At 38.8% G+C, this 26480-nt stretch overlaps 3 protein-coding genes across 6 annotated transcripts in view; 1 reads left to right on the top strand and 2 right to left on the bottom strand.

Annotated features, from left to right (window-relative positions):
* The window catches only part of tns3 (tensin 3), a 32350-nt gene extending 16409 nt beyond the window's left edge, over positions 1–15941 (bottom strand). Inside the window, exons 1-12 of one of the 3 annotated variants that reach the window (XR_001631222.1) lie at positions 15669–15941; positions 5902–6051; positions 5746–5796; positions 5538–5660; positions 5347–5411; positions 3373–3456; positions 2500–2612; positions 2211–2271; positions 1874–1949; positions 1326–1452; positions 1112–1177; positions 883–984 (exon numbers count right to left, since the gene is read on the bottom strand). Coding sequence is in view for 2 of the 3 variants with exons in the window: in XM_016452574.1 (XP_016308060.1) it covers positions 883–984; positions 1112–1177; positions 1326–1452; positions 1874–1949; positions 2211–2271; positions 2500–2612; positions 3373–3456; positions 5347–5411; positions 5538–5660; positions 5746–5796; positions 5902–6051 (1018 nt within the window). In the remaining variant the exon portion in view is untranslated. Of the gene's footprint in view, positions 1–882; positions 985–1111; positions 1178–1325; positions 1453–1873; positions 1950–2210; positions 2272–2499; positions 2613–3004; positions 3009–3372; positions 3457–5346; positions 5412–5537; positions 5661–5745; positions 5797–5901; positions 6052–15668 lie in introns of those variants that run through there. The other 2 variants (XM_016452574.1, XM_016452575.1) reach the window with 2 other exon arrangements.
* Positions 15942–18429: 2488 nt separating this feature from the next.
* Positions 18430–21287, bottom strand: LOC107662518 (carboxypeptidase N subunit 2). 2 transcript variants are annotated; one of them, XM_016452577.1, is made up of 2 exons: positions 21220–21287; positions 18430–20658 (listed from the first exon to the last, which is right to left on the bottom strand). In XM_016452577.1, exon 2 carries the CDS (start codon positions 20651–20653, stop codon positions 19139–19141), a length of 1515 nt encoding a protein of 504 aa, XP_016308063.1. In that variant the 5' UTR covers positions 20654–20658; positions 21220–21287; the 3' UTR covers positions 18430–19138. The 2 variants fall into 2 exon arrangements, with proteins under 2 accessions (XP_016308063.1, XP_016308064.1); XM_016452578.1 differs by having other exon boundaries at positions 18430–20655; positions 21220–21277.
* Positions 21288–23171: 1884 nt separating this feature from the next.
* Positions 23172–26480, top strand: part of cldn1 (claudin 1) — a 6257-nt gene continuing 2948 nt past the window's right edge. The window contains exon 1 of the mRNA XM_016452599.1: positions 23172–23399. Coding sequence (XP_016308085.1) covers positions 23172–23399 — 228 coding nt within the window. The remainder of the gene's footprint in view (positions 23400–26480) is intronic.

Genomic DNA, 26480 nt, shown 5'->3' with positions numbered 1-26480 from the left:
GCTGAGTTTGGGGCGTGGCCACTGTAACAGGCTGAGTTTGGGGCGTGGCCACTGTAGCAGGCTGAGTTTGGGGCGTGGCCAAGATAGAGGAATTTGATGGAATGGTTAGGTTTCTATCAAGATGCCAAAATTGTGAAGTTTCTTCTCAACAGGTAAGCTAAACTCAAGTTATTATAACGCACTATTGCTCATATGATATTTCTTTTATATTACAGATCAACAGACAAGTATGTTCGATCTATATTTAAATAAGTAAGGAAGCACAACGGAGGTCACCAAGGACCCTACTTTTGAATGAATCAGTTGAGTAAATGATTCAGTGACTCACACACACAGTCATTTGTCACCACCTACTGGTGTAATAGTGTAACCTGCAGAAAAATCACTGTAAAATCCTGTCAGACGGTTATATCAGCACTCTTAGACAACACTGAGCCAGTCAGATTCCAGAACCAGAACTTACTGTTGTGTGTATATAAAACAGGATATATACAATACCCCAAGTACAACTCCAATTTTGTAAACCTAATTAAGCTGCTGTACACACTACAACATAAAACAAGTAATAAACATTTGTTCTTTTGTTTGTTTTTAGTATTTGGATAACGATGCAATATACAATACAACAGTAGAATATGTCACTGATAAACAAACAACAAACTCTGGAGTATCTTCGAGATGATTTGAGCGTGTCTGTGTAGCCAGAGCTCCTTCAGCATCATGTAATCTCAAGCACATGTCCTTCCTTTTATAAATAAGCATTTATATCTTCCTACCTTCTGCGATGATTTGAGCGTGTCTGTGTAGCCAGAGCTCCTTCAGCATCATGTAATCTCAAGCACATGTCCTTCCTTTTATAAATAAGCATTAAAATCTTCCTACCTTCTGCAGTGCAGATGTTCTGGTAGGAGTTCCATTTAGAGAGTGAATCTGTGCTCATGTAGTCGACGGTCACATCTGGACCGTTGTGCCAGCGCTCTGAACCTGAGTGAACAACAGACTGATGGATAACAGCTACACCGCCGGCCCTCGTGTGTGTACAGCACTGCCAACAGCACATGACATGTGGAGAAACTTCAGCATTACCTGACAACAACACAGAAAAACCCACCTGAAATTCTTTCTGGGCCATCAGAGAACACCAACTCCACTTTCCCATAATCTGGAAATCTGGCATCTGAAATTGAAACAGCAGAATATCAACACAACAGATGCTGTTTGGAGGAAACGTACAAAGAAAACTCCTTCACTTTCTACATTTGAATTCCTAGTAAACTCAGTGCTCCTGAATGGGTCGTTGTATCTGTAGTGGTCAGATGGCTGACCTTTGTTAGCGTGCTCCATGTCGTCTTTCTGAAACACGAGGCTGTAGGCCTGAACGGCACCCGTGTGAAACTGAACTCTGAATATATCGTCTCGCTCAGACCGGCTGCTCTTATGGAAGCATTTCACCTGCAGACAGAAGACAGAATACTGATATGCAATGGTGAGAAAACACAGTATTCTTCACTGAGATGAAGGCATGTATGAACGGGATGCAGAAGTGCTGCTCTGATCACCAAATCACTGAACGTCTATCTAATGTCTTCAGTGGTTTATAAAGTGATGAGCCTCCTTTATTTTATCAAGCATCTATAAACACAAAGCACTCAGATCTGTTTGATCCATCCATATGTCTGTCTGTTCATACTCTGGATTTATAATCTACAATATTCTGCTTTGATGAGTGCTAATGGGTTATTGTTCAGTATGCTGGCATGATTAAATGATGAAAAAGTGCATGAATTCTTTCTGTGGTTGCAGTTACACACTTGTTATTGACAAACGTGTATCCTAAATGTTTATTTGGTGTTTATTCAGGGTTTGATTGTACCAGAATATCTCCCTTCAGTAGCTGTGCTGGTTCGAGGGCGATGCAGATCCTGTCTCTGTGAGTGGCTCCAACGTGACTGCAAGATATGTTCAGAAATCTCAGTCAAACCAGGGTTATTATCATTAACTAAATCTAAAACATGAACAATGTTCATTACTTGAAACAAAATAAACATTAAACTATATAAAAAAAAATAAATTATTTCAGGTAGTGGCCAAGGCAACATTAGTCATTTTCACTTAATTTACATTTAAGTACTAAAACAACTAAAACTAAATACAGTAACAAAATATATATAGGCATAAATAAAAGATAAAAATAAATTAAATGAACTCACTAGACTCCTGAGACATAGACCACCTGTGTCCCCTGATACACCTTCAGATACGGCTGACACACTGCAAAACATCACGATGCAAGAGTAAGAATGGGTTATTCTTAAAACGGCTCCAGTTCTGACTGTTGTAGCACTGGATTTTAAGTGTTGAGCTGATTTAAGGCTTTTATTGAAGAAAGATCTAGCAGCAGTCAGATTAGATTAAGCCTCAGGTTCAATACGTCTTTCCAGCACTTTCTTCTGTTGTGAACTAACTCGAACACATGATGCAGCTCAGAAGAGCACTGACCTCCTGCAGGGTCGAAGTGAGGGACGCCATGAATGATGATGCAGTGGAGGAAGAGAGGAGACGTGTTCATCTTGATGGAGCCGCTCAGGAGACTGCTGAGGATCCACACGTACCTGAACAAACAGCAGAGCTTCATCTGACACGGAAGAATCATGTGTGCTCATTTATGAGGTACTCTGTCCTGAAACTGTCCTACTGCATGTCTTCTTTCTCTCATTGAGAGTTTAAGTCAAAGCTCCTTTAGTGTAATTGCTTCAGCTGGAGCTTCTCGTGTCAAATCTTGACTGGTTTTGATCAAGTAAGCGTCAGAATAACTGCAGTAATATCTCCAGATGAACACTTACTTGACTGAAGCAGCTCAGCTTTACTTGATTCTCCATCAATCATGTTTTAGAGTCTCAAATCTGATCCTCAGGATCTTTTGAGGAGCGTTTGTTTCCAGAAGCTTTACTTTCACTGTTCCTCAGTGGAGGAATGATCTTCACAAGCCTCCAGAACATCTCACATCTTCTGAGGAGCCTTTATTTCTTCAGCTCTCAATCACTGCATTATATGTTTGGAGCATTTCAATCTCATCTCACTGAGACAGATTACTGCAGATATAGAGCGACCACTGATATTCAGATCATTTTATGTCAGTATCTGCTCTACTGTTATAAAGATTATATTGATTTACATTACAAGCAGCAGAATCTCATCATATAAATATCAGCATCTGCAGCAAATTGCGTATTTTTACTCAGTTTAGGCCAATATAAGTGTAAACACACAGAAATACTGATAACGTAAGAAGACCTAGCGAAGAAAGATGATCAGATCATCACACAGAAGAGCGTGTAGAGCTGCAGGACATGTGTGTTTGAAGTGAATCACCTTTTCTGAGACGGCGTCATCAACGCAGAAACCTTGTCATCATAGAACTTCCTCATGGCGAAGCGATCTAAAGCCTGATCCGCACTGTCAGGAAGATACGAACAAAGCACTCACATCAGCACACCAGTCCATCCACAGCAGACCACCAAATATCACAGCAACTTTAACAAACTTTAGTTGGGTTTGGAAAGCTAAAGCACTAGATGATGAAGATGAAGGCAGTCAGAACTCACAACAGCATCAGTGTGGATAAACTGTGGATCATTTATCATTGGTTTGGCACAAAATACCTTCAATGACTACATCTGTCAAATTACACAAATTATTTTCTCACTCAGACACAAAAAACACCAAAACTCAATGAACCTACAGGCCAATTTGAACATTTACATGCTCTTTACAAACCTGTTAAACATAAGTTCAAACCCAACATTATACAAAAATGAATAAGACAGAAATTTTCTACAGTAATACAGTATTGAAATATATTCCAAATCTAAAAAACATGAAATACTATCAAAACAATTATATGCAGCTGAACACCTACACAAGTCTTTCAATTTCATTACCTTCTGTACAAAAGGGGAAACTTATGAATAATATTGTGCTGTAATGTAAACATGGAGTGTGAAACATTTACTGCAGTGAATCTGAACACTACAGAGTGTCATTCTTGTGATGTAAAGATATTATTTACAGAAGAAAACTGCCTAATGCTGCCTGATTTAAGTTATTTTTATGTCATTATGAATTACAAAGTGTGTTTGTTGGTTGATAATCTTTACTAAAGTTAAGAAGGGTTTATCTGAGACGATATGAAGTGTTTTGGTAGTTTTAGTACATTTTGAATGTGAAATAAACTGCTGTGCCAAACTGAGAGATGGTAAGGAGAAATGTGTGAAGAGTTTGGAAAAAGTGACCAAAGTATTGAGAAATGGGCCCTAGCAGAAAAAAAAAAATATATAATTCAATCATAAATATAATTTTATAAATTTATGTCATTATGAATTACAAAGTGTGTTTGTTGGTTGATAATCTTTACTAAAGTTAAGAAGGGTTTATCTGAGACGATATGAAGTGTTTTGGTAGTTTTAGTACATTTTGAATGTGAAATAAACTGCTGTGCCAAACTGAGATGGTAAGGAGAAATGTGTGAAGAGTTTGGAAAAAGTGACCAAAGTATTGAGAAATGGGCCCTAGCAGAAAAAAAAATATATATAATTCAATCATAAATATAATTTTATAAAGCGGAGAGTTCCGGTGCTTGATTCTGATTGGCTGAGCCGCGTTCGAAGCTGTTGTAAATTACTCTACAAAGTAACACACACCTTTGTTTACGTTTGTGTGTTGCTCGGCAACCACTTTGTTGGAACCACAACTGATTCTGAGGAGCTACATTGTTTGGTGGAAGAATACTGTTTTTATTAATATCATTACACTTTATTTGCTCTGTTAATAACTGTTTTATAAAAACAATAAGGCCCGTGAAGCCGTGGTTTACAGTGAATTTATAACGGAGCCGTGTGAGACATTTTTTTTTATGGATGTGCGCTTTTTATTTAACTTCTTTTGGACTGAAGCACTGCAACACCCGAGTGCCATTAAACAGCTTGAAAGATCAAAGACAATTTTTAATATAACTCCGACTGGATTCATCTGAAAGAAGAAAGTCACATACACCTAGGATGCCTTGAGGGTGAGAAATTTATGGGCTAATTTTCATTTTTGGGAGAACTAACCCTTTAAATGAGGTAGAAAGAGCTCTTTAAGGTAACAGTTTCAGCGATGTGATTCTCTACACCTGAGGTTCCTCTGACAGGAGAACTAAAAATCAGCACAACACCAGCATGATGTTAGTGAAGAGAAAAGATCCCGCAGATACAGACGTCTGATCTGATGGATCACACGGTTGAGCTCCTCCTGTGATAATGACTGAGAGTGAGATCTGTCGGAGCGAGTGAAGAGTGTAGGTACCTGGCAGAGACGTCTGTGAAATGAACAAAGCAGGAGATGACCACTCCGATCCTGCCCTTCCCTCCCTAGTGAATCAGAGAGAGATCATGCATTACTGACACACAACACACACTCACACACACACACAGAATGACGCAGCTCATCCCTGGCTAAACATGTCGCTGTGAAGGCGGCTTCAGGTTACGTCTCACCCTGCAGTGAATGACCACCACGTGCAGCGGATCGGCGTTCAGCCAGTTCTCTATGGCCTTACAGATGCTGCAGATCTTATCCAGAGGAGGAGCGTGGAAGTCCGGCCATCCCGTGTCCAGAGTCTGAGGAGACAGTTCAAATAAACACTGACATCATATTCCAGACTTGTTCTGTAGCTGCACTAATAAAGCAGATCCTCCACAGCACCTTAGGGTTCATCTTAGTGAGCTCCTGCTTTCTCTCTGACAGGTTGATCACCTGGAAATCAAATGATGATGAGTTAAAAAGCCCATGATGCATGATGTGATGACAGAAACACATCAGAGAGCGTGTCTCCTGTGTGAAAGCGTAACGGATCCTCACCAGATAGTTGTCTGTGTGTTTGGACTTGAGCATGCGTGTGACGTCTCTCAGGTTGCGCAGGTACGTCTCCTCGAAGCAGTCTTGAGGGAAGGACACGGCGATAATGCGCTCCGTCACATAGGTGAGGTCGAGTTCATATCCCTCCTCCATCTGCACACAGACGATTTACCCTCAGATCAGCCCTGAACTTCAGAAGAGCAGCACATGAAAGCTCAAGAGAACAAGTATCTGACAGGACAAGTATTCTCCATCTGCATTAAGTTAAACATTTCTCAACATCGCAGCGTCACTGCAGACACATACACTGTGTCGCTCGGCAGAACTGAAAATGAATGGGATCATATCGCTGTGCCATTGAACGAGGCTTTAGTGGAACTGCATCTATTCATTTGTGAACAAGAAGTGCACTTGATTGCACTGAGTGTGCACTTGTAGTGTACTTCAAATCTTCAAAAGTATTTTTTTAAACTGTACTTGCAGATAATATAATATTAATGAAATAAAGGCCACTTAAATGTACTTAAAGAAAGAACACTCTTAACAAAATGAAGTACATTTTTAAAAAGTGTACTTTGTAAAGTGTCAGAGAAGTTAATTTTTAATCATTATGTTTTAATAATCTTTAGTCTTGCTTTAAAGAAGGACACTTATTTTGAAGTGTTGACTAACATACTAAAGCACATGTACTTGATTATAATTTTAACTGTAGTGTGTTAATATATTTTAAATGTACTAAATTACAAATGTGTAAACATATATATATTTAAATACAAGTTTGAATAGAAATGACATTAAAGTATATTTTAGTTTACCATAAAGGCTTATCGGTACATTGAGCAGTACTTTAACCATATTTCAAAGACAGTAGAAGTGATTGTGAAATTACATATAAAGATGTACATGTTGATGTAACACTTTTAGCCAATGATAGGGATCTCATGAGTGAGGGGTTTTTAGCATGATGAACGTATAGCTGTTTATTCAAGTGATCACAATGCCAGAGTGGTCTAAATATAAGTAATATTTGAACTCTGAAATCAGAGCACAGTTGAATAATTTAATCAAAATCCAAACTGAATATGGGACTACACCATTCTGTCCTGCATCAGGACATCTTTTAAATGCTCCAGACTGGTATATCCTAGACTAGATAGTTTAGTTTTGACTGTGCAAAGTTCTGTATTATGTTCTACAATATGTACTTCATGAAGGTAAGGTAATTATCGTACAGTATGCATCAATAAATGACACAGAGTGTGAAATACCTGCTAGTTATGTTGCATCTGATCACTTATACTGGGTACTTTTTCCATTTAAATTAGCTTATTCTGAATGTTGACACTGAAAATGATGCATGTGTTTTTCAGAGAGTATCAGTTTTCTTGATTGCCGTTTTGACATAGGCTGGTGTCTACCTCGACATTTATATTTGATAATTCTCTTTAATGTATTTGCCCTGATTTGATCTGTTTTCCTGGGAAATGTATCTTTTTTATATTATTTTGTCATCTTTATTTTGTTTTAAGGAGTTAAAAATGGTCCTGATCAACCCTCCATCACATTGTTTTGACAGTTAAAGTTTAGGCCGGATTACAAGGATTGCTTGTGATCAGTGGTGTAGCGCAGGGTATATGCAGGTGTACGGCGTAAAGCCACGTCTAAATCCCCTCTGAGGTGCTTCATTCAGTAGTGTCCTGCATCATGACAGTCCAGCACAAGAGTCGCTAATCCAATCAAATGTGAATAAAAGTCGTGGGGAAGTCGTGGCCTAATGGTTAGAGTCGGACTCATAACCCAAAGGTTGTGGGTTCGAGTCTCGTGCCGGCAGGGATTGTAGGTGGGGGGAGTGAATGTACAGCGCTCTCTTCCACCTTCAATACCATGACTGAGGTGCCCTTGAGCAAGGCACCGAACCCCCAACTGCTCCCCGGGCGCCGCAGCATAAATGGCTGCCCACTGCTCCGGGTGTGTGTTCACGGTTTGTGTGTGTTCACTGCTGTGTGTGTGCACTTTGGCTGGGATAAATGGGTCACCATACTTGGCCACATGTCACGTCACTTTCACTTTCACTGTCACTTTCATAAATGCAAATATTCCCTAAGCACCCAGTGAAGACAGTGATGCGGTCAGGACACTCTCATGCAGTGTGTGTTTCATTCACACTTGAAGTCGGAGGCCGCTCTCGCTCAGAGAGTCCAAAACAGACTCATAGAAGTAATAACTTTATGACATGCCAGGAAATCGATAAAGGCATCCAGAAAAGCCACTGGAAGGCAAACTTTCAACCTTTAGTCAAAAAAGCATAACGGCTAATGCTAACGCTTCCGCTGTGGCGGTATGCAGGGAAGGAGACCAGAGGCTGTTTGTTTAAATGGATGTCAATGGAGGAGAGGCTTCACAACGCTGAATAAACAGCTTTTGTGAGGAAACAGCCAGTGTTCAAACTATACCGTGGACTTTGGGGGAGCCCACTTGTTTTTTTTTTTTTATAACAAGGGGGTGGGGTGTTCGTGAGCTTGCGCATGCCTCAAAAGAGGACTTACAAAGACAGTTCCCTCCTTTGCGCCATTAAGCTCCTGAAGCTTCATTAAAGGGGTGAGCTTTCTGTAAGACAGCCTTTCCTTAGCCACCATATAGGCGGACCTGAATGATGTTGCGGTCTCCTCCATTAATTTGGAATTCACCTCAATTACTTTATTTGGCAGAATCGCCTTTTGCTTAGTCAATGCCACTTCAATGGCCCTCTTGTGTGCAATGTTGTCCCTATGCTTATATATCTTTTTTTCGCAACTTGTTCTGAGCAGTGCTGCTTACTTCCCCATTAATCCACTCCTCAGACAAGAGCGTGCCAGGTACCTTTTCAGACAGAAGAAGGTTTTTTCGTCCCTATAAGCTATTTCTTCAGCTTCTTCTTGCGTTGTCACCCCGGCGGGAGGTGTGCTAACAGGGCTTGCAGCAGGTGAATCGGTCGTGCAGTTAATGTCATCACTACACAAATTCTTAGTAAAACCAAAATTAATTAAACTGCCTTGTGTTCTTTTTGCCATGGTGGCTATATGATGCTATATGATGCTAACTGCAGAATGGATTTCAAGGACTTTGCGCGCAGATCAACGGCCTCCAATGTTTATATTTTTTCTACGAATCTTTGAGTTAACATTGAGTGGAATTTGCACCGCAGCGCACCCACACCTTGATGCTCATGACAAGAATAGCATGTATAGTTATCTTTATTGAAGTGAATTAGGTTTAAATCGCCATCATGCATGAATGAATGATATTTTTGCAATTTTACACATAATAATCCACAATGATCACATTACAAAAAACTGAAAATGCACGTCAAAATAACACACTGTCAATATTTTTGAGACCCCTCAAAATTTCACAAATCATGTTTTCAGGGGAGCCCATCTCTTATTAAGGGGAGCCGAGCTCCCCCTAGCTCCCCCGTAGTTCGCACCCTGGAAACAGCTTACCATTTAATGAATTGACAGCCTATCGGCTAATCTTCACCAAGTTTTACACCAAACAGTACTTTTGGATTGAACTATTTTTAGAGTTTAGACTGAAACAAATGCCGTTTCATGGACTCAGCTTCCAGCACTTCTCATTCATTCCTATGGTATCTGTAAACTGCGATTGACTGTCGCTCAATTCTGACTGAAATTCAATGACGTCAAGGCTGTAATGTGATCATTATCAATGCACACATCATCCAAGTTGACCGTTACGCTTTCTCCAATGGTAGGTAATACTGCACAGACCCTTGTATCTCCCAATAATAAGACCATCTCTGGGATCCAGCGATCGCTGCAGCCAAAGCAATGTCTGCTGTAGCTTAACTGAATAAAAATAAATGTTTTGACTAATGAAACGTGAAGACAATAAACACACGATTGTGACAATATGTGGTTCATGTGTGTTTTTCAGGTCATCTCCAGGTGATTAAAAAAGCATCTGAATAATGCAGTGCTAATTGACATAGCATTTATTACTGTAGGCTATGGAAACTATAAAATATATATTCTGCCTTATTTAAAAATGGAAAAAGTGTTTGCATATAAACAAATCATAAAATTGTCATTAGGAAAATATAGGAAAAAACATTATAGAATACAAATTATTGGTTATTGTCTAGCAGTGTATTTGATTTGTCAATTAAAAGTAAAAGATAGGATAATAATAATAATAATAATAATAAAACCTATCAATTAGACCAAAAAAAAAAAGAAGGTATTATTATATTTGACATTTCTGTCCCCCTCACTTCTGAAATGATGGCTATGCTCCTGTGTCAGGGCTCCAAATTCCCATTTGCCCGTCACTGTATGTCATGGGAGAAACACAGGAGCAGAGCTTTTTATTTGAATTATTTATTGCAAAATCTGCACCTCTTCTGTGCCTAATATTAATATCATAATGATCCATACTCCATGAAGTCAAGCAGCAGAAGTTAAGTGACTGTGCAAATACTACTGGCCTAGTTTGGGCAGAACTAACTAAGCAAGACTAGTCTTACAAATCACTGTTTATAACACAGGGCATTCATCCTTAGCTGGGGATGAACTGGGGGCATAAATTAAGAGTATACCCACTTCTCCAGGCTCCACTACAGCACTGCTTGCAATAAAGATTTAGATGCAAAAGAAGAGGCAGGAGAGCCGACTGTTTCTGTCAGTGGTGAGATTGAATTGAAAATGTTTGTGATAACGTAAGAAAAGTAGATTAGGCTATGTTTAAATGCTTTGCCACTTGCTTTATCAACTTAGCTATATAAATCTAGAAGTAAAACGTGTTAAATAATGCGTTGCTTATATTTATTGCGTTTAGAGTGAATACATCGTGTTACTGTACTGTGTAAAAAAAGGGAATCACAATGCTGACAAAGCATTTTCACTAACAACGTTTGGATTTGAAATCAAAATAATGGATAAACACATACATTCTAAATCATAAACATCTTAAAGACATCTTCTAAACGTCTATTTGACATCTGATAGAAAACGTCCTATAGACGTCTAACAGACATCTCTGTGATGTACGTGTGTTGTCAGGGTATTCTTTTAAAGTCTATTATTTCCGTAATAAGTAGGCTACTGTTTTTAAAGTGTACTTCTTTAAGTTTCTTATAATCACCTGAAAAGTAGCCTGCTGTAGTTGTACCACGCTGCAGTATGGTACTGTAATATATTCAATTATTCCAGTATTCATACACCACACTGGATCTACAAGACCAAAACATAGTGTTCACCTGCAGTACAGAGTCATTCACAACGATTCACCGAGTGAGTGAACTGTCTGAATGAATCAGATCGAATCGCGAACAACTTCACACCTTTAGATAGAAAAGAACAGATTCAAAAGAACTGATTCATTTCGTGAATCTTTAAACCCTTCATAATGATATCATCCAGATCAGCTGCTATTAACAAATGGAAACCTTTATAAACTACCCTTCTCCTCAAACATTTGTCAGTTATATTCTTGTTGTCATAACATTTCTGTCCATCTGTTCTCTTTGTTATTATTATTATTATCCAGTGAGATCTCTGGACTTCCTGTGGATCTGGAGCGGCTTCATCCGCTGAGCTTTATCTGTTGACCATCTCAGATTCTTCTGCTTAACACAACACTGACCACACGGCCATCACCCTCATCAGAGCCCAAACCAGCATGACGGCTCTGTGAAAGGATATATCCGTATAATACATGCCTCCAGTCACTTTCAAAATCACTGCGTAGCATTTAGACACGTTAGTGTGAGTGGAGAAAAAGTAGAAATGCAGAATTATTTCACAGTGCTTCAGTTCATCTGAAGGGGGAGGTGATACAAACCTTTCAAAGTGTATGCAATATACATAAATCTGAGTTTTCTGTCTAGATTTTCCCCAAAACTGAGTGTGTGGCTGATGTTGGGGTCAAAAGGTCATCGAAATGTAACACCAGACCGTCAGCTGAAACAAAATGAGCACTTTGCTTTTGCAACATATTATTAAATGAGAACTAAGACTGACAGCACTTTATATTAACTTACATTAGTACATTTTATGAATACTAATAACTCATTATCAATATACTGTAGGCCAGATCATTCAAAACAACAGAAGACCACTGACAGCATAATGTGTTTGTACGCTGTGCAGTTACTTTATCTGGTGTTTCTTGTGTTCAATGAAACATAAAAGCAAACATCCGGATTCATAGTATCTCTGTGCTGTCAAACACAGTATCTGTGCTCTCACTGATCACATGTGCGGTCAATGTACCACGAGGTCTCACAAACTATAACAAGCTGTCATACCATCACTAGGAGAAGTGAGAAAACGTCACACTAAAACAAAACATCACGATGAGACTGACAGACGACTTCATCGCTGAGCTGGAGCTCAAGCATATGTGAGAAAGAGCTGGAGTTACTGAAGTCACCCCTGAAAACCTGTTTGATCTGGTCTGTCTGACAGCTTCATGTTCTGGAGTATATGGAGCACAATACAGACGACCCACTGAGGAGGACCTGATTGAGTCATCAGGAGCTGAATGGAGGCCATAACTGTTGCTGAAGGACAATATGAGCTTCATTCATTCCTCGACACCGAATGTGTTGTATCATTGAGGTCAAAGAGGAGCGGTTTCTCGAGTAACGCAGCGGCTCCTCCAGACGTGTCTCTGCAGGCCCGCCATGCCTGGGATCAAGGTGTGTCGGCCTCAGGAAGAGATCCAGCTCCTGCAGGCATGAGAACCGATTGAGAGCGCGCGTGCTGAGATCCGGGCCTGTAAAAACAAGCTCCACCAGCAGCGCCTTCAGCTACATCAAACACACAAAGCAGGAACAAACCCACACAACATGTTCAGAGCAGACGTGTGTCCTAACCCCCGTACTTCAGTGAACACGTGTCCAACCACCGTAGGTACTAGTGAGATGACTATTAGCTTAAAGGAAGAAGAAAAGAGGACAATGTGAAGCGAGTTTGTCTCCTCAGCGTATCAGACGAGATGTACATTCATGAGAAACACAACACTCACCGTCACATGAGAGAAGAGAAGCAGATGGCCAGATCTCACACAACAACTGCTTCAGAGACTTTGCCTGACAGCTCACAAATCTGAAGCCACACCTGAGAAAGCAGGTGACCCACCTGAACGCACACTACAGCCGAAACACTGCGATCGGTAGACGCTTTCATTCACAACCGTTACGAAGTTTGGGCTTGCTCAGAGTTTTCAGTGTTTGTGAAAGAAGTCTCATCTGCTCACCGAGGCTGCATTTATTTGATGAAAATACAGTAACAATACAATTGTTTTCTATGTGAGTATCTGTTAAACTGTAATGTATTTCTGTGATGCGCAGCTGTATTTTCAGCATCATTACTCCAGTCTTCAGTGTCACATGATCTTCAGAAATCATTCTAATATGCTGATTTGCTGCTCAAGAAACATTTCTGATTATTATCAGTGTTGAACACAGTCCGATATTTTTGTGGAAACGGTGATGCATTTTATTTTTCAGGATTCACAGATGAACAGAAAGTTCAAAAGAACAGCATTTATTTGAAATAGAAATCTTTTTTGACATTATAAATGTCTTTACTCTCACTTTTGATCAATTTAATGCATCCTTGATGAATAAAAGCATTAATTTCTCCTTTTTTATCTTACTGACCACAGATCTTTCAACAGTAGTGTATGGTGCATTAAAGGTAAGCAACTCTGATCTTCAAGAAAATGGGCACCCAATCACTCTAACTGACCATATGTCCCGTGTGTGCTTAACTGGAGAAATAATTGAGAGTATTTGTAGATTAACTGAATAACTATAACTTAATGGAGATGGATGGAGGTGTTGGTATCACACACATAAACGCTCAAAAGACTCACAGAAGCAGAGAGACTCTGGAGACTCTTATTGTGCCAGCATCACTGCCGAAGAACCGCTAAGGGCACTAAACATGTCCACCTCAACTCTGAGTGTTTGTGAGTTACTTCTCTCTGTGCTACCATAGTAAACTTCCTGGATGACGGATGAGAACGGCTTGACTGATGATCTTCAAGCCATAGTGTGAAGTGACTGAGACGAGGAGACATGCTGGAATATGAGACTCACAGTACTGACTGTCTTTGAACTGTCAGGGTTCGATAGTCCACTTTAGATGTTCTACTGACTATAAGTGCAACTCCATGTCAACTTATTCTACTAACCCCAACCCTAACCTCACAGTTTACTAATACTCTAGTGAGAGTTAGTTGACATGTAGTTGCAAAGTTACTTCAGTAGAATGTCTAAAGTGGACTGGAAATAATCTGGTGTTCATGTTGTATATCCAGCATCAGGATCCTGTCAGAAATAGCAGCGCTGAGGTCCAGACCACGAGCGGAAACCATCCACAGGTTCCTGTCGGTTTCTGGAGCTGTTTTAAATGACTGCTTCAGCTTCACGCGGTCAAGAGCTCTTTAACCCCTCCATCTCTGCATCAGACGCACTCAATCACACACACGCTACATTTCATCTCTCTGTCTTTTGTCTGAAACGTTCCCTCTCTTTCTTTCTCTTTCCCGCTGTAATGGATTACATATGTTCCTCATTTAAGCGAGGCGAGTGACTGTGATTTATTACTGTAACACAAAGACTCAACAGAGCCGATTCAGATGAGAAAGAGCGGTCTGACAGACTAACAGAGGATCTGCAATGAGATAATCAATAGATCGTCAATGAAAGTGGCTCTGATGATAGTGAAGATGAAAGAGGACATGCAGGTGTGTGTGTGTGTGTGTGTGTGTGTGTGTGTGTGTGTGTGTGCGTGTGCGTGCGCGTGCGTGTGCGTGTGCGTGTGCGTGTGCATGCGTGCGTGCGTGCTTGCGTGTGTGTGGAGCCTCTATTGAAGTCGTATGTTGGGTGCAGTTGTGCAGGGATGCAGTCCAGCTGTGTCTTGGCATCAGAGAGACTAGAAATCACTGCATTTATTCAGAGAAATGACACCGAAAGTTAAAAACACTGGAAGATCCAGAATGAACGACGGCTGGAAATCACATTTAAACTCCAGCAGAGCGTCAGCTCGCAATTCAGCAGGTGCAGAGCGATTACTCTGACATGGAAAACATAAAATTCAACAGAAGAACAGTGATGGACTTTAATGGGAAGCGGACAACAAAAAAACAATGTGACTGTTCTCGATGGGTGGAGACACACCAAACATTCCTGGAGTAAATCTCCACACAGCACTTGTCATTAAATGCCCAACCCTGAGGACAGCAGTCGACTCTCTCTTCAGCCACACATCAACAACGTCTTGATTATTCCTTGAGATTCAACGAGAGACATTTGCTAATGTGTCAGATATTTCTCCTGAGAAAAAGAAACTTTCCCCCAACAGAGTTTCAAAAGAAGATCTCAAAGCCTGCAAACACAAGTCACTGAGTTCTTTATATAACTCTCAACTCTTACTGGATGACATTACAGACACTGTGTCTTGGGGATTTTAGGGGAAAAACCCTTTGATACTCAATGAGACGTAACTGAGAACCTAATCGAGCTTTAAAAGAAAAAGCTGTGAGCCGCCCCACGGCAGAAAAGTGAAAACTGCTCCTACAGAATGAAAAGCAACACGCAGCTCTTTCACACACAGTGCTGTCTGATTCAATCAGTGCAATCACACACACAACACACACACAGATCAGAGCAACTAAATACAGCTGTCATCCAAATCAATAAAAGCCCTGAATGCAGTGAGACTGATTCATGGAGAACTCAGAGAGAGAGCTGAGCTTACCTTGTCTGGTGGAGAGTTAGCAGACCAGAGGGAAACTCACTTCACCTCATCATAGTTTAGCTGTAAATCAGCTGCAGACTGCAGGAAAGAAGCCGCCTGTGCTGAGGATTCAGACTTTAGTCCAGGATCACTGCTGCTCGGAGCTCATTGCTTTCTCATTAGTCATTTCAGACTCTTCTAAACTCAACTCCAGAGTTAGTGAAAAGAAAGACGGCCGCAGCACTGGATCCTCCCCCTGCTCTCCTCTCCCCCTCCACCTCCATTCTCTGGCTGTTCCCATGCAGCACACACACACAGACACGCACACACACAACACACACACACACACACACACACACGCAGATGCCTACACGCACACACTGACAGAACTGATCAACTGAATGAGATATTCAAGACAAACAGCACACTGAGCCATCAATACACTGTGATCAGAATACATTCATAAGGAGCAATGCCATAAAAACTGTCATCACTTCAGCAACACATTAAAACGGACTTAAAACTACAAGAAAACAAAAAGTAGGCTTCTAACAAAATTAAACATATCAAAATATTTAAAACTTTAACTAAAAGCAAACATAAAATACTAATAAAGTTACATATACCAAAATACAAACTTGTGAAGTTTAAAACAAAAACAAAAAGTACTAATAAAATCAAACATTAAAAAAAACTTTCAATTTTAGTTTTTAAATTATTATTATTATTTTTTTTTTTTTTGCAGATTTTAACAAAAAGTAATAAACGTTTAGTAACCCTATTAGTTTATTTTCTTTATTTTTATATAATTATAACTTCAAAACTGTACACATTTTCATCCCTACAGAAAAGAAAATCACAAGATATCTCTTAAATATCTATAACAATGTCTCAAACTGTGCTCAGATTCAGATTTTAGATCATGAGAGTCATTGTATAGCACTGTACACTGCAAAAATGTTCTTACTCTGTATTTTTGTTGTTTTCCAGTATAAATGTCTCAACAATACTATCAATACACATTTACGAGAAGCAGAATTACTTAAAATATTATTTATTCTTATTTTCTGAATTTTTTTTAATCAAAATTACGTTTTTAAAGTAAGTGTTTTGTTGAAAAAAACAAATGCCCATGTGGTTAAAAAAACTTGTTTTCCCTTTAAATTACGTTTTTTTTTCTGACCCCATTGATAGATATTTTTACTTGTTTTGATGAGTAATTTATTATTATTTTTTTAAGGTTTGGATATTTGTACTAAAAAACAAGACAAAAATACTCAGTAAGAAAATAACTCTTTTCAGTGTAGATGTCATCAGGATGTCAACTATTGGCTCGTTTGCCTCTATTGTTATTTCTTCAAGCATTAAATCTCCCTGAGTTATTAAAGAATAGCATCTGAGCAGCACAATCATTCTCTGGCTCACTAGTGTTCACAGTTTATTCACTGTCGTCTGTGTAACCGAACCCTGTTAGTCACATGACCTCTGGCCAGACTCTTGAAGACAGCCGTTCATTGGTCTTCTGAAGGCACAGGAATGCTGCATTACATAACATGGCTTTGTGTGTGGTGATCTCTGATAGCTGGTTAATGACTGACAGCGGTTCCCCACAGCAGAGAGCAGCACATGAGTGGAGAACATCACTGATGTGTGTGAGATCTGCTGTGCTGCATGCTTCATGTGCATCTACTGCTGGAATGTCCTGCTCCTGCACTGTGAATGTGTAATTTACTCCTGATGAAGGCTGGTTCCTGCTTCTGTGCGGGGTACGCCACCTATAGTGAGCTGACGGTACTGCAGCGAGCAGATGTAGCTGCCCTGATATTAATGCATGCTGTGTGCAATCCGAGACCAGTTTAAAATCACACTTCATAGCTCCACAATGGTATAAACTCACAATGGCAGCACAAAAGCACTTCCAGTGGCACATTATTATTTATTGGTTTATGAAACAGTAGTATGAATGCAAGGGATGCACGTTTACTGGATATTTCACATGAATCACTCAGCTTGTTGAAACACTGTGTTGTGGTTCAGTCTCATGACTGTACTTTGACCCCCACAAAACAAGTTCATCCACCTTTCTTATCTCTCATTGATTCATCCGGCACGCTGCTTCGCTGTGATGAGTCCGGCCTACGCATGGCTTAGTCATTAACATACGGCAGATGAACACAATCAGCTCTACATCAAAGCATTCTGGGACAGTATGTCGGGGCAGAACTGTTAAAAGGACAACGTTGTGCCTATACTCACCCTCAGTTCATCCGAGATCAGGATGAGTTTGTTTCTTCATCAGATTTGTAGAAATGTAGTAATATGTAACCAAAAATGAAAAAAAGATTAAACAAATCCATCAAGATGGATTTTTAACTCAAATACAAGTCCATAATCCATAATAATGCTTCCTCCAGTGAAAAAGTGCATCTGCTGTTGTCTCTCACATCAAAATCCAGCCACATATGTGTTTAGAGCTGTTTAAACGCTGCTTGATCTGTGCAGATTTCTCTCCTGATTCACACCAGAACACTTTTTCACTGCAGGAAGCCTTATTATGGATTATGGACTCATATTTGAGTTAAAAGCGTCTTAATGCTGGATTTGTCTCAGCTTTTGTCTTCTCCAGATGTTAACTGATGGACTGGAGTGCTGTGGATTACTTGTGGATTATTGTGATGTTTTTATCAGCTGTTTGGACTCTCATTCTGACGGCACCCATTCACTGCAGAGCATCCATTGCTGAGACACTGACGCCATGCTACATTTCTCCAAACCTGATGAAGAAACAAACTCATCCTGATCTCGGATGGCCTGAGGATGTTTTCAGCAATTTTTCATTTTTGGTTACATATTACTACTTTAATCTTCACTGGGGCAGGACTCTTATAGGGACACCTTCGTCCCTTATTTACCCCTAAAAGGTTTTTAGTAGCACCTTAAGGGTACATATTACTACTCTAAAGCAGAACTTCTCAAACCCGTCCTGCCGACCCCCCTAGAACAGCACATTTTGAATGTCTAACACACCTGATTCAGCTCACCAGCTCATTAGCAGAGAATGCAAGACGTGTCTGATGAGGGAGGCTTACTAAGTGTGCAGTGGGGGGTCGTCAGGACAGGTCTGAGAAGCACTGCTGTAGGGTAGGCACTTCTAGGCTTAAACAGTGTACAAAGTTGTCCCTTTGAGGGTCCAATCCTGCTTCTGAAGGGCCACTGACCTGCAGAGTTGAGCTCCAGTCCCATTTAAACACACCTGAACCTGCTAATCAAGGCCTTTGGGTTACTAGAAATGTCGGGGTGAGTGTGTTGGGGCATGTTAAACTCTGCAGGACATTGGCTCTCCAGGAGCAGGATTAGACACCTCTTCCCTAAAGGTACACATGTATCATCACATGCTTTGAAGAAAAATTCCCCCCAAACATTTATACAACTAAAGCAGAAACTCATTAAGCACTCTGTACAGTATGTGATTGTGCTGTTAAATAAAAGCACTAAACGGTCCCGTTGGAGCATCCCGCATGCGCTGACCACTCACTTATGAAACTCTCCTGTTTATTTCCATCAAATTCATAAAGAGCCTCAAACTTCACGCTTGTGCATTTAGTGACTTTGCACTGAATGGATGCTGCACCTTTGACTTCTCGGAGCGAGCAACGAATCGCACCTTCATCATCGCCATCAACCGGGATCTCAGTGACGTTTGGGACGGAGGAGCCTTGAAGCTCAGAGCTGGAGTTTTTCCCGCAGACGAGCTGCTCCTTGTCCACAGACACCAGGCGGTGTCCTCGAATAACCTCAGGAGCTTCACAGTAAACCCTCGTCAGATCCTCCACGTTCCTTTCGTTGTACCTCAGCCAGTCAAAGAAGTACTGTAACCCGCAGTCACAGCGCCAGGGGTTTCCGTGAAGCTGGACCACGCACTGGAAGTCCAGGTCATCGAAGAAGCCTTGTGGGATGCTCTGCAGGCTGTTCATGGACAGGTACAGCTGCTCTATATCGTGCTGATCCTTCAGCAGGTTCGCTTCCAGCGAGCTCAGTTTGTTTTTCTGCAGATGGATGGCTTTTATACTAAACAGCCCATTGAAGACAGAGCCAGGCAATGCTGTAATCCGGTTCTCAGACAGATCCAGTTTTTTCAGCGAGATGAGGTTCTGAAAGAGATCTGAAGGGACTCCGGACAGCTGATTCTGAGACAAGTCCAGATACGTAATGTGATGCAGTTTGTGAAAGATGGTGTGGGGCAGCTGCACCAGTGCGTTCTTCTTGAGGATCAGCTTCCGCAAACCGGACGGGAATGTTTCAGCGCTTAGGTTGCTTATGAGATTGCTTCGGAGGTTCAGCTCCTCCAGGTGATCCAGGCGGGTGAAGATCCCATCCGGAAGCTGTGAGATGGTGTTGGCCTGCAGCGAGAGTGCTCTCAGGAGAGAGTTGTTCTGGAAAACATCCGCTGAGACGGAGCTGATGTGGTTGAAGGACAGGTCGAGTTCCTGCAGTTTGTGGAGACGATGGAAGAGGAGTCTGGGCAGATAAGACAAGCCGTTACCCCTCAACTGCAGCGCTTCCAGTTTATGCAAAGAGTTGAAAATGCCAGCGTCCAGAGCGCTGATCTTATTATTGTTGAGTAACAGTCTCGTAAGGTTGGCCAGCGAGCGGAAGGTCTGCACCTCAAAAGTCAACCAGTAATAGTTTCCACTGATCTCCAGCTCCTGCAGCTCAAGCAGACGGTTGAAGGCGTCGTGAGAGATCTTTTTCACGAGGCTGTTGAGAACGACCAGCTTAGTAAGTGTGAGGTTCTCTCTGAAGGAACGGCCATCCAAAAGTGTGACGCCCGACGCCACTACAATCAGTTCTCTCACCTGCGCTGAGATGTTGAGAGGTAAAGCTGTCATGGACTCGTCTGAGCAGACGACCTTTGCAGCTGAGAAGCACTGGCACAGATCAGGACAGCAATCACAGCAGTGTAGCTGAATCAGGACGAGTACAACCGCTGCCCACTGTTTGCTCATGTCTTCTGGGACAAGAAAAGCCACAGTTCACTTTCAGTCACTGCGTCTCTTTGGGGTACATTCATGCTCAAAAAGAATAGATTTTTGCAGTTTTAACTTTTAGAACAGTTCAAAGATCTTGTTTGCTTTTACACGAGCACATAATAACATTTCAGTGAGTAGAGGAAAACATGTTTGATGTCATCAAATGCACGTTAGGTCTTGATGATTGAAAGACACTCACACTTCTATCAGCATGTGCGTTCCCTCAGAAATCAATCCCATGACTTTGATTATTAGCACCAATGATTACATGCTTAACCAGCTGAACTACTGTTGTTCATTTCTACATAAACTAATACATTTTTAACATATAATTCAATATTCATGCATAAATGCAATGAATTAATAACAGTATGTGTATGAATTGACTTTAACCTATAGTAATAAAAGCTGTAAAATAATGTTGTTCATTGCACACGATACCAATGCTAAGGAATTAAACCCGACTGTTAACAATAAAACATAATGAATTACTTAACACCCAGCAAATATGCAATATTATATGTAAAACAGTGATTACCTACCGCTCTATTGTGCACATGCAGCTCGAGTAGAAATAAGCAAATTCCACTTCGACGTCTGTGGTTTTCAGATAAACTCTGTCTGAGTGAACTGACGGTCATTGGTCGGGTCTATCTGTGACTTCAGTCATGGTTTGAAGATCGGCCGCCTCAAACTGCCGTAAAACAAAGAGTACATATATTCATCTTGGTCAAATAATTATCCATTTAGTTCAACATTAATAATTAATTCTCACAAATCTGATGATTATATAGTGGTAGCTACAGGATAGAGGGAGCTTTGATTAGACCTAATCTCAAGACTTATAGATTGACCCATAAAGACAACCGAGTAACAGAAGAGTATATGTTTTTCTGTGGAGCACAGTCTTCAGAGTTATGAAATCCATCTGATACAACCACATCACATTTCCACATACCTGACTTCTGTTAGTTTATGAAAGTATAATAACAAAACTAAATCAAGTTGACAGGCCCCTTATCATGTGTACAACCCTGCATTCACATTAAACCTGACATCTATCGGTATATTAGCTTTTAGTTATTTATTTATTTATTTTTCCAAACAGTGCAATGTTTCAGTGCACGGTCAGATCTTCATCAGGAACACTGTACTGCAGTTTCAGTGTGCAGACATTTATTTTATTTTTTAACTAAATTAATTAACATGAACTAACAATGAAAACGAATTCTAATTCATTTATTCTTTAATCCCAGTTAATGTTAATGTCAGCATTTACTAATACATCTGTTAAATCTGTTAATATTATTTAATGAATGTGAGCTGACATGAGCTGTGAACATTTGTTTACTAACATTAACAAAGATGAATAAATGCTGTAACAAATGTATTTCTCATTGTTTGTCGATGTTAATGCATTAATAATGTTAATGAGAACTTCCCAGCTAACAGAATATGTTTTGTTAATGTTCTCATTGAGGGCCATTAATATTCCATTTTAGTGTTTTGCACACATTATGGGTATGAGAACGTTACTTTTGAGTGTTCTTTTTTTAACTTTCTGAAACAAGTAGTAACATTTAAAAACGTTAGATGAACGTCCAACTACCGTGAATGATGTATAATGTTTTTGTGATAACGTTTTGAGAACATTATTAAACACCAAACTTTGAATTAATGTATGAATTAATTATAACATTCTATTAGCAGTAGTGGAAGAACGTTTGTTCTCTTTGAAAGAACCTTGCCAGAAAGTTAGCTGGATTACTGTAAGGTAACCTTATTAACTAATGTCTAATAAAGTGGTTTGACTGATGCTGTCATAGAGCTCTTCACTTTTATAAGCTCTTCTCGTGATCATGTTAAAATCATCTTTAGCACAAAAAAATATTCATATGATATTATATACCATTTCATTTTATTTGATTATTACATATAATTAATTTATACACGTTTTGTTGTTTATTTATTTTTATTGCCACAAGCTAAAGAATAACAGGTAACACTTTACAATAAGGTTCCATTATTAACTAACATGAACAAACAATGAACGATTACAGTATTTATTCATCTTTGTTAATGTTAGTTAATGAAAATAGAGCTGTTCATGTTAGTTCACAGTGCATTAACTAATGTTAACAAGCACAACTTTTGATTTTAATAATGCATTAGTAAATGTTGAAATTAACATTAGCTAAGATTAATAAATGCTGTAGAAGTATTGTTCATGCTTAGTTCATGTTAACTGACGTAGTTCACTAATGTTCACTAATGAACCTTATTGTAAAGTGTTACCGAATAGTTGCATTATTGCTACAAGCTAAACACTTCTATTTGTTGTGTGAGAGTGCGGTAGGAGGCGCGTGAGGATCCTCAGGTGGAGCTTCAGCGCAGGTGAGGATGATGAGGACGAGGATGATGATGATGCTGGAGGAGTTTCATTCATGTGTCAGCAGCACCGCGAGCGGCTCGAACTACACACTTCACTCCAGCAATGGCCAACGCAGGGCTGCAGCTCCTCGGCTACTCTTTGGCTTCTCTGGGTCTCCTGGGACTCGTCGCATCCACGGCCATGGCCGAGTGGAAGATGCCCTCATACGCCGGAGACAACATCATCACCGCGCAGGACATGTATGAGGGGCTCTGGCGCTCCTGTGTGTATCAGAGCACCGGACAGATGCAGTGCAAAGTCTACGACTCCTTACTGCAGCTGCCTGCATTTGTGTGTGTGCATGAGTGTGTGTGTGTGTGTGTGCATGTGCATGAGTGTGTGCGTGTGTGTGTCTGTGTGTGTTTGTGTGTGTGTGTTTGTGTGTGTGCGTGTGTGTGTGTGACCCGCTTCTTGTCCAGACTAGTCAGGCGAATAGTGCGAATTCTTCAGCAGTAAAAACACATTTTCATATTTTCATTACTGATATACAATAAAATATTTAAAACTTAAACTTATTTTAGCTTGTTGCCAATGCAACATTTCTCATTTTCATTTAGTTTTATTTTGATGTACTAACATAACTAAAACTGAAATAAAATTAATGCAAACTATACAGACATACTTAACAACAACAAAAATGAATAAAAATGACAAAAATAAAAACATAACAAAATTACTAAAATTTTAACTAAAAATAAAAAGGACCTAACTCAAAGTCCTAAGAACTATGATCTCAATGATACTAAAATAATACTGATACAAATAGACAATAAGTAAAAGTAGTCAAAAAAGATTTAAAAAAGAAAATAAACAGTGCAAAACTACAGAATTGAATATAAATACTGTATCAGATTATTGATGAGAATAATAATACACTTGGGGTACAAGTAAAGATTATTTTTTAAAAAGAAAATCATTTGACAGGTATTTTTTTATCTTAGAGCAGCAGTGAATGAATGTATCTCTGTGAATGTAAGAAGTGGGTGAAAATGATCCTCTTTTGCATTTCTTCTGTTTACAGTTTTTTACAATTAACAAAATTACTAAAATTTTAACTAAAAATAAAAAGGACCTAACTCAAAGTCCTAAGAACTATGATCTCAATGATACTAAAATAATACTGATACAAATAGACAATAAGTAAAAGTAGTCAAAAAAGATTTAAAAAAGAAAATAAACAGTGCAAAACTACAGAATTGAATATAAATACTGTATCAGATTATTGATGAGAATAATAATACACTTGGGGTACAAGTAAAGATTATTTTTTAAAAAGTAAATCATTTGACAGGTATTTTTTTATCTTAGAGCAGCAGTGAATGAATGTATCTCTGTGAATGTAAGAAGTGGGTGAAAATGATCCTCTTTTGCATTTCTTCTGTTTACAGTTTTTTACAATCACTAGGACACATTTCTCAATACTAAAGTCACTTTTTCAAAACTCTTCACTTAGTTTTCCTAACCATCTTTCAACTTGACACAACAGTTCATTTCACATTCAAAATGCACTAAAGCTACCGTAACACTTCATTACTGTAATATCTCAAATCAAGGCATTCTTACATAACACTAGCAAAGGTTTTCACCAAACAAACACTTTATCACTCATAACACAACAACCTAAAAACACTAACAACAGTAGCATTATACAATGTTTTCTTTTGTAAAATTTCTTTACAAAACAAGAATGATGATTCACTGCAGTTTATGTTACATGGTCCATGTTTACATTTTGGTTTACATCCAAACAAGTTTTTGTTTTGTATTTTGTTTGTACTGTGCTAGGTTTTGAACTTAAGTTGAACAGTTTTGAAAACAGTGTGTAAACGTGCAAATTTGGCTTGTTTAGTACATAAAGTTTTGGTGGTGTTTGTGTCGAAGTGAGAAAATAATTCATGTAATTTGACAGATGTCGTCAATTAATGCATGTTGTGCCAAAGCAATGATAAATGATCCACAGTTTAGCCCACATAGATTGATGCTGTGCTCGCTGTGTGAAGAGTTTTGAAAAAGTGATCTAAATATTAAGAATCGTAACAATTGTAAAAAACGTATACAAAACTGTTCATTTCAAATGATCAGCATAACAATCGAATGAACTGAAAATCAAAGTCACATGATCAGTGGCCCTCATTTGCTTTTGAACATTTTTGTTGTGATGCTGTTCTGTGATGTTATGTTTGTTATGTTTTGTTATGTCATGTTATGTTATGTTATGTTATGTTATGTTTCTTATGTCATGTTATGTTATGTCGTTATGTTATATATGTTTGTTATGTTATGTTACAGTATATGCTATATCTTATATGTTATGTTTGTTGTTATGTGATGTTATGTTATATGCTTGTTATGTTATATTATGTTATGTTATGTTATGTTTGTTATGTTATATGTCATGTTATGTTATGTTTGTTATGTTATGTCGTTATGTTTGTTATGTTGTTATGCTATGTTATATGTTATGTTATGTTATGTTATGTTATACGTTATGTTATACTATGTTATATGTTATGTTATGTTATGTTTGTTTTGTTATGTTATGCTATGTTATATGTTATGTTATGTTATGTTAAGTGATGTTATACGTTATGTTATGTATGTTATGCTGTTATATGTTATGTTATGTTGTTATGTTATACGTTATGTTATGCTATGTTATATGTTATGTTATTTTATACGTTATGTTATGTTATACGTTATGTTATGCTATGTTATATGTTATGTTATTTTATACGTTATGTTATGTTATACGTTATGTTATGCTATGTTATATGTTATGTTATTTTATACGTTATGTTATGTTATACGTTATGTTATGCTATGTTATATGTTATGTTATTTTATACGTTATGTTATGTTATACGTTATGTTATGTTATGTTATGTTATATGTTATGTTATGTTATGTTTGTTATGTTGTCATTATGTTTGTTATGTTGTTATGTTATGTTATGCTATGTTATATGTTAATAGCTGTGTAAACATTCCATTTTGTTCCACTGAAAACAGGTTTTAAACAACACGAAAAACAGCAATGAAAAGTTTCATTTTTGGTGAACTATTCCTTATTTATTTTATTTTATTATTATTATTTTTTATCTTTAATGATATAGCTTCCTTTATTTTGTTGAAGGGGTCTGTTTTGTAAAACTGTATTTAGACAACCTGTCAAATAAACTATTTAGTGAGCAAGAATCATACTATGATATATTTTCACTGAAGAATTTTCTTTTTCTTTTGAGAAAGGACTGAGTAAGTGATTAGACATAGACTTGGCAATGTAGACAATTCTACAGAATCTATCGAGCCTTTTGAACACTGTGGGAGAAATAAGGGAAGGAGGGGGGGGATAAAATAAATAAATAAGCCACAT

The sequence above is a fragment of the Sinocyclocheilus anshuiensis genome, unplaced genomic scaffold (genome assembly GCF_001515605.1).
Source record: "Sinocyclocheilus anshuiensis isolate Anshui unplaced genomic scaffold, SAMN03320099.WGS_v1.1 scaffold1152, whole genome shotgun sequence".
Classification (NCBI taxonomy): Eukaryota; Metazoa; Chordata; class Actinopteri; order Cypriniformes; family Cyprinidae; genus Sinocyclocheilus; species Sinocyclocheilus anshuiensis.
This window is presented reverse-complemented; position numbering and strand designations above follow the sequence as displayed.